Source organism: Danaus plexippus, chromosome 4 (assembly GCF_018135715.1).
Source record: "Danaus plexippus chromosome 4, MEX_DaPlex, whole genome shotgun sequence".
Lineage (NCBI taxonomy): Eukaryota > Metazoa > Arthropoda > Insecta > Lepidoptera > Nymphalidae > Danaus > Danaus plexippus.
The window spans coordinates 6,423,056-6,431,464 of record NC_083538.1 but is presented as its reverse complement, the minus strand read 5'-3'; the positions used below and the strand labels follow the sequence as shown (position 1 = coordinate 6,431,464).

General features: G+C 34.5%; 1 protein-coding gene across 1 annotated transcript; it reads right to left on the bottom strand.

Annotated features, from left to right (window-relative positions):
• Positions 1 to 340: 340 nt before the first annotated feature.
• On the bottom strand, positions 341 to 7,059 carry LOC133319565 (headcase protein-like). The gene is made up of 4 exons (XM_061524638.1): positions 7,054 to 7,059; positions 6,288 to 6,476; positions 5,663 to 5,851; positions 341 to 5,569 (listed from the first exon to the last, which is right to left on the bottom strand). The coding sequence occupies exons 1-4, from the start codon at positions 7,057 to 7,059 to the stop codon at positions 5,399 to 5,401; spliced, it is 555 nt and encodes a 184-aa protein (XP_061380622.1). The 3' UTR covers positions 341 to 5,398.
• Positions 7,060 to 8,409: the final 1,350 nt, after the last annotated feature.

Below are 8,409 nucleotides of genomic sequence, written 5' to 3'. Positions count from 1 at the left end.
GTTCAAAATGATAAGTTAATTTTAAAAGCAATTTAAACATTTACAAAGCATCTGATCAGAAACGCACGATGGGCGAACATATCTTAACCTAGACATAAAGGACCTAGCCTCCGAATGTCGAATCAAGAAGTGATCTTAAAATCCCAAGTAATTTAAATTATCCCGGGACCCGAGAGGACTTCTTAAATGACAACCGGGCGGTCTCATACAATACCTATTATCGCTGTGATACACGTACGAATTCACTCGTATTATAAAAATACTACATCTACGATTTCAGTAAAAAAACGTACATTACTTGGTTTATCATAGACATTAATAGAAAAAACGTTATCACTACTTATTTTTATTACGAAAGTACAAAAGTTTTTTTTTTTTTTTTTATTACAAATTATGACACTCATACCCTGATACACCCCGCGCTTTACGTAAGTCTATTTGCCACGCAATAACTTATATTATCATTAACCAATTCGTAGGATTATCACCAATTTTACCACAATTCCGCATTTCATTTTTTATGTTAAATTCTGAGTCGCAAGCTTGGTTTGTGAAATATCGGTCCCACTTCAAGACAATCTGGCAGCTTAATATCTCTTAAGCTAATGTTTTTAAATATTGAAAATAGTTTGTAAATGTTCAGTCGGAATATTAAACCAGTTAGTTATATATGATTTTTTGTTTTAATCGAACAGTCTTTTATGTATTGTTCTCAAAGTGGTGTTTCCCGAAAAAAATTCTGTAACGTATTACCCACAATCACATCGCATTCATAACTTTTGTGATACAAAAATAAATTTATTGTATTTATCTCGTGACACTAATTGATAAATGCGATGGAGCGCGACACAAGCCCTAAATACAGTTAGTACAAAAGGTTACACACTACTTTTATGTAGAAAACATCGAATATCAAAATATAATTAACACATGATTTGCTTTCACTAACCAATAACAGCCGTATACTATAATCAGCCAATGCGTTTGAATTATTTGAGCTTTAGTTCTGGGTCATCGAATCTTGACTCTTTAAACTCCCAAATTCTTAATACGACCACATTAACCACACGAGGTGACAATATTACTTATAGTTAAGCGACCCATAATTATTTTTAATCACGGACATTTTCACGTTTCCGTTAAAATTTAGTTTAGAAATTACGACGATAATTTTAGAAACGACCCGATTCTCTTTTGCAAGCGCGACCTTTTAAGATCTATGTCAATTTAGGACCACAGAACTTATTTAGAACAAATTATGTTTATGGTGTGAACAGTAAGAAGTATGGGGTGGGGTTTTAGAGTGTATTCAACGTAACGATAGCGAAGTCGTTACTCCCTAAACACGCACGCTGCCTCGCGGCGCCTATGACCAGAAAATACACGAATATATCCTCTCATTAGAGATTATTAGCGATAAGTAATGAAAAGAATATACGATGACTTAATATAAATGTGACCACAAACACGCATCCCATTCGCACACTATTTAAAGGAAACTTACTTAGTGAGAATTATCGATAAAAGTAGGTTAGACTTAAACCAACCTAGGTTAGTGAAGCAAGATAAGACCTAATTCAGCAAGTATTACGCCGATGGTATCTACGGAGTGCTCCTAGACTGTTCTAAAACATGATAAATTACGATAAAATAAATATAAAATGAAAAAATCAATAGGTCTAAGATATAGTTTTATAATAAGTAACAATTTTTGTCCCTAATTTATCAACATAAAACAAAATTTCTTTAAAATAAAATCAACGGTAGTCACACGTTTTGTTGAAACAATCACTGTTCCATATCATATGATTCACAGCAACTATTTTGTAAAGATTATCTAGATCACTGATATTTTTAATATGTATTCGATTTATTATATAAAATTTGCAAAAGTAACAAATCCTTTCTTTGTACTTTTAAGCAATTCACTAAATTACACCACATTTAATTCAACATTAAGAAATACGAATGTCGGTGTCTAAATAAATTGTCATTAATTACAAAATTTAACAAATATGTGCAAATAAACTAAGAAGTCGGCAACGTTGTGTAATTACATTTATTTAAACTGAACAAATAACTAATCGAGTAGAATATGAATAATAAAACGTACTACCTTTAAATCTGAAGTATAATGTAGGAAAAGTCAAACTATTAAAATGCCTCCTATAACCTATACAACCTTCGTTTCGAATCGTATCCATTTAATGTTTTATATGTGTAGCCGGTTATATAAAAAACCTTTTTAGTTAAAGGAACCCCAGCACGTTTCTTATTATTGATAAGATGGAAGAACTGTCAGTTGTTACGATTTTTATGAACTGGTGATTCTAAATTTTATAGTTCGACTTAGGAAAATACTTAACAATATTAAATATAAAAATTACACGCAATTATATAGTAATTGAAGTAAAAAGGTTGTTAAATTATTATATATTGTACTAAAGAGGGTTAAATCAATATATCATATCACAAAACAAACTCAAGAGGAAGATAAAAGATGTTCAGACTATCCGCTATCCCGTGTTTTGTACTTCACGCCTCAAAGTACTATGTATCAAGTTATTATATAGAAGATATTTGGAAACATATAGGAGCCTTTATATAAATTTTTCTATTTTAGTATCTAGAGAGGTAATGTCATACTTTTCATACTTTATATAATATAAAAAGATCCTTATTGTTTGGGAGGACTCTTTATAAACTCGTAAAAGTGGATATTTCATAATCCAATATATCGTATTTACTTTGTTTTGTACCGGAGTGAGGGTATATGACTTGATGCTTCGCGTCATAATAATCCTTTATAAACATCTACTTAGATGGCTCTGTATTGACTATTAAACAATATGTTTCTATAATTTGTGTCTTCGCTAAATAACCGAACTGTAATGTCATTTCACTTATTCATTTGTACATGGCCACCATCAGATGATCTGGTTCTTTTTTTTTTTTTAATATTTTCCTAAATATACCAACAACAGCTCGTCACTTTTTTTAATTTTTTTTCAATAATTTTTTTTTTTTTGGTTACGCACATTCATAAAATGCACATTAAACTTTTTAAATATAATTCTATATTCGAACGAGCAAACTTCGATAAAATTAAAATTGATTAACATATGACATGACGCTACAGTTCGGCGAACGTTAAAATAATTAGGGATATTTGATATTGTTGTCTATGTACTATCGATTTATGGCTAAACTAGTTATATGTTATAATATATCTCAATAAACACTTTGTAAGCATCTGCGTGTAGATAAACGGCATTATTTACAATACTATACTGTGCTATCATACTTTCGATATAATTCTCAATCTTAAGAGTAACTTCAAGCAAGAGAGTACAAAATTAAAAAAAAAAAAAACAAAAGAAACGAGAGGTATTTTAAGAACAACCACACTCAGCGAACTGGTTACTATTTTAGGCCGTACTATTGTACTGAAACTCTCATGTCCAATAGCGAGCCAGTTCGCCGCCACTCAAACGTGCCTGATGACGAATGACAGATGAGGTGTAGTGATGCGGATGACGTGACGTGATGAAGTGTCGTGATAACGTGATGGCGTGATGTGATTAGGTGTGATAGCCAATGATACCCTACGGATCTACCAACTACGCAACATGTATGAACAGTCGTATCAGTCCAAAACACATGCCCCGGAATCGTCCGGGACAGCGATTAGTTTAGAAAAATGTAAATGGCAGTTTTGATTTAGAATAATGCAAAAATTTTTACCTATATAAATCATCAAGTCTTCAAAGAATTATTGCCTACGGTGAACCTTCGTCCACGGATATCACGTTACCCTAAACGTTAAGGATATAAGCGCCTACATCACCGCACCACTTGGTCACAAACCGCTACGCCCTAAACACGCACTATTACTAAGAGTTTTATCACTTGTAATCACTTTGCGAGTAATAAGTATCAAATGTATAAAAAACTTACCTAAACCGTAACTTTAAGACGTTAATGAGTAAATGTGCATTACTTATACGCTTAGTAATATGAAGCGCTATTCTTATAAATAAATAGACATCCATGATAATTATAAGAAAAAACCTTAAGTCTAAATTATGACGTAGCCAAGAAATATCCCAATTAAAGTATATATATATAAAAAAAAATTGCTTGTTTCACATAAATAAATGCGTTCAGTGATAAGCGGAGGTAGACCTTATAATTTTAACATGCGTTCTGATTATTGAAGAATTTTTTCATTTGATATGGCACGATTCCAAATATAATGATATCACTATACACTCTTCATTAAACTCCGCTGATCACTGAATTGATTAAATCTTTTAAGTAAAAACAAAACAGATACAAACGTTACCTACGATGTAATATATATCGACAAGCTAATCGTATTATTGGTGACACAGCAATCACTTAATATTAAAATCCCCCTACCATTAAGTGAAAATGTATGGAAAATAAAAAAAAGTATATATAACTAACATGGCATCCGTAACCCCTTCTGTGAATGCAATGCTATTTGGTGGGAGAAAAGAAAAATCGCGATAAAACTACAAAAATATTGTATAACACTTAAGGTTAAGTTTAAAAGTTTAAAATTTTGCTAAAATAAAACATAACTAATAAACTAAATTGAACTAAACAACACACCACTCAAACCCCTATTAAATAGGGTTCATATCAGTATCACTGAAATTGAAGGTAATTTCAAAACAATTTTTTTTTCTCTTTCATCTCCTTCTGAAGGAAACATCGCGGCCCAAAACTCAATGGAAAACAAAAAGAAATGCAATTTCTGGCGTCACTAAACATACCTCTTATCAATTATTATTTTTATTGTTAAAATCAACATCTAACTATTTTAATCAACAAAGTGCAGAATAAAATTAAAATAAAATCAATAGTATGATCTAAACCGATACATAAAATTATTTTCAATAATACCAACTTAATTTTAACAAAAATTATTCCTAGCGCCTCGACGAGGACGCACAAAAGTTCATAAACGCACTGGTCCACATGGCACGGCTTACGCGATTTGGTTCAGATAATCGATGAAGTCGTTGGAGAACAATTGAAGATTGGAGGGTTCACTTAGAGGTTGGCGACGAGGGGCGCCGCAGGAAGCCAGGGGCACCGGCTTAGGTCGGAGAGCGGCCAGATACCGCTCCGCCAAAGACTCGCCTAGACTCATGGCGAGCGTTTCGGGGCTCAAACCCAACAGAGACAAGGATTCGGTTATACTCGTCAAGGCTGGCGTCAAGAACTTGGCATCATCTATTATCGGCTCCGGCGCGCGGGCCATGCTAGTGTTGACGACGGGGCGCAATGCTGGCGGGGAACGACGCGGCGATGGCGCCACCCACGTGTCAGGGGGGGTGCCGGGAGATGGCCCCGGCACCGCCGTTTGTTATGGCCACTGCTGGAATAACGGGAACACCCGTTTGGTGAAGCAGTAGGACAACGGCTTAACGAAGTGCGTGTCCACCACACGACAGTGCGGGCATGTTAGTGGATGCGAATAGTCGGAGTAGTTCAGCCGCTGGTGTGGATGGAGAAGCGGCTTGTAGCAGTTGTTACACTGGTGACAACAAAGTATTCGTTAGTAATTTAAAAGTTCGGATGGATAATGTATGCAGAAGTAAAAAAAAAATATTATTTGCATGCAATTTACCTTCAGTCTTTCAGCGCAACAAGGTGTCGCCATAAAGATGTCATAAGAGTACATGGTACCGAGCACCAACGAGGAGCCATCCCACTTTTGCCCACAAAAACGACAGCGAATTGTTCGTTCAGGGTCACATCGCTCTAGGCATCCCATGCATACGCAAGTTAAAAATTGCGTGCGTCCTTCCACTTTTACCTAAGAAGAAAAAGCACAAAATTATATTTTCCTTCAAACAATAACTTTATTTAAGTCCTAATTAAATGTTCTATATCATTAATAATCCGAAAGTGGAACATCTAAATCCCATCTCGAAACTGCTTACATCGGGGATGTAATAGCGAAGGGATGGCATGCTAATTTTAACATCAAACAAACACGTAAGTATCCGTGAGCTCACATTCACGTCGTAATTCACTGAATAAACAACACCAGTCGAGAAGTTTTAACTGAGATGGAACGAACGCTCCGGATATTTTGTAGACTTAAGAAAACTTTTACAAATCTCATTTAACTTTCGAACTGTTTCAACTTCTATCATTTAAATGATTCATATACTATTGAAATTGCAATCACTCCTGTAAAAATATATAGTTTGCCGACGAAATGGAACAATTTTATTTCAAAAACTTACCTCAACAGCACTGCTGGTATGCTGTCGAGGGCTAAGGAAGAATGTGCCATCCACTAAAGGATATCGGTCGAAGACGTGGAGGGTTTCCTTGCACAACGCACATGATACACGGGGCTTGTGCTGTCCAGCCAAGGTGGATAGAATGAACAAACGTGTGTCATCGTTGCCATGGTTGCCTTCATCCTCAATCTGAAACAATTACGTATAATACAGAACATGCTTTTTTACTTTCAAACTTATTCTAATACATTGATATTTTTCAATAAACAATCTCGTCTAAAATGTTAATAGTATTAATGTTATCGTCGATTAACATATTAATTAAAATTCTTTTATAAACAATATTTAAAACAAAAGTTTCTAAAGGGTATATATATCAAAGCACCTCAATCTCTTTGCTATATACCAAGTTAATGACTGCATAAAGTTAAATAATGAAAGCTGAAAGTCAATTATGCTGAATTCAGAGTCGAAGTCAAACAAAGGCTCACAAGCACCACAGTGATCGATTGTGAACACAATCCGTTCACGTACGAGCAATTTGTGAAAGCGAATAATAATGAAAGTTTAACAAGTTGCTTCTGCGTCACAGAACTTAATTAAACATATCAAGAACGGCAAACCTGAATATACTTATTATAACATAGGAAATACATTTATCGTGATTTGCCGCGAGGGTGTACGATGTATTTTGTCGCATTATAATGATGTATCGATACATGTGCAAGGAACATTATCGACAAATCGACACTGTAAATTCGCATACCAGCATGTTTGCTGTTAACGTTCCTATTATTCTATTATTAGAATGACGTCGTGACACCAGGAACACATAAAACGTCTCGACGAGAGCGTTGACCTACGCAAACAAACAGAGTATGATTTGCAATATAGGATAGTGCAGTTTGCCAAGAGATGAGGGGCTACCATCCAACCACTGCAAGTGTAAATGCACATATGTATGTACATATGCTAGCAAATTATCAGTACAATAGCCAGTAAGGATCATTAAAGTGACAACTTTAGATCAGTCATAATTGGAACGACAACAAAACAGTGGTGTATTTTATAAATGATAGAACCATTTGCGGCAGGCGCGTATGATTGATTTGTCAATTGTCGTCAAGAGCCACCTGCTAATATACATATCTAGATTATTAATAAGGGAATATGAAAACTTTCTAAACATGGCCCTGTTAGGGTAATGAAATATCTAAGTACGATTCTAATCAATGAAATGGAAGCAAAAGTTGTCGCCTTAGGACTAATGAGTAACAATTAAATTGTTAAGTATCGCGTTTCAACGAAACTTTAGTGAGGTTCCAGGTCGCGAACGGTGAACTCTCCGAATAGATCCGAAGTTGCAAAATTTACTACTCGGTTACTGCAAAATTAATGAACAATCTAAAGGAGACTGTTTGTTCAGCTAATCTAAAATCATCCCATGTCACAACCAATGATTTGTTCAGTTTTTTACAATTCCACAGTATTCTAATAATTTATATTTACACAAAGATTTAAAAAAAACTATTAATATCAATATATTTCACGAATATTCCTAAAAAGCGCTAACGCTATCAAAAGTAATTTATGGAGTTCATATTTTTACAGAATCAGAGACAAACTCACAGTACTTGGACATTTAACGAACGGAAATATTACAGCCCGTTTCGCTCTCAGCGGAAACGGGTGCTTATCAACAACCGCAAAGTGACTGTGTATGTCTCCATATGAATTTATCGTAATGACTTCATATCAGATATCTAAATTTCTAATTACGTTACACAATCAATAGCCAGACATCTAACACGTTTATGGTAATATAAAGTGAAATAGACTAAAAGGACTCTCAAAGAACGCGCTTAATAATTTTTTTTCCACTGAAAAGTAATTATAGATTCGTATAATCGTTTTTGTTGTTTAAACAACAAAAGCGTCAAGTGGTCGCTTCAAAGGGAAGACAAGAGGAATAAAGCACTCCAACAGTCCCTGGCATTCAACATGCCACAGAGCGAATGTACACACATTAAAACTTGATAAATTAAGGGAGACGTAATAATTAAAGTAGTATTTGGCAGAGCATAATGAAGACAAATTGTGACCAAATTTAAGAGTAAGCACA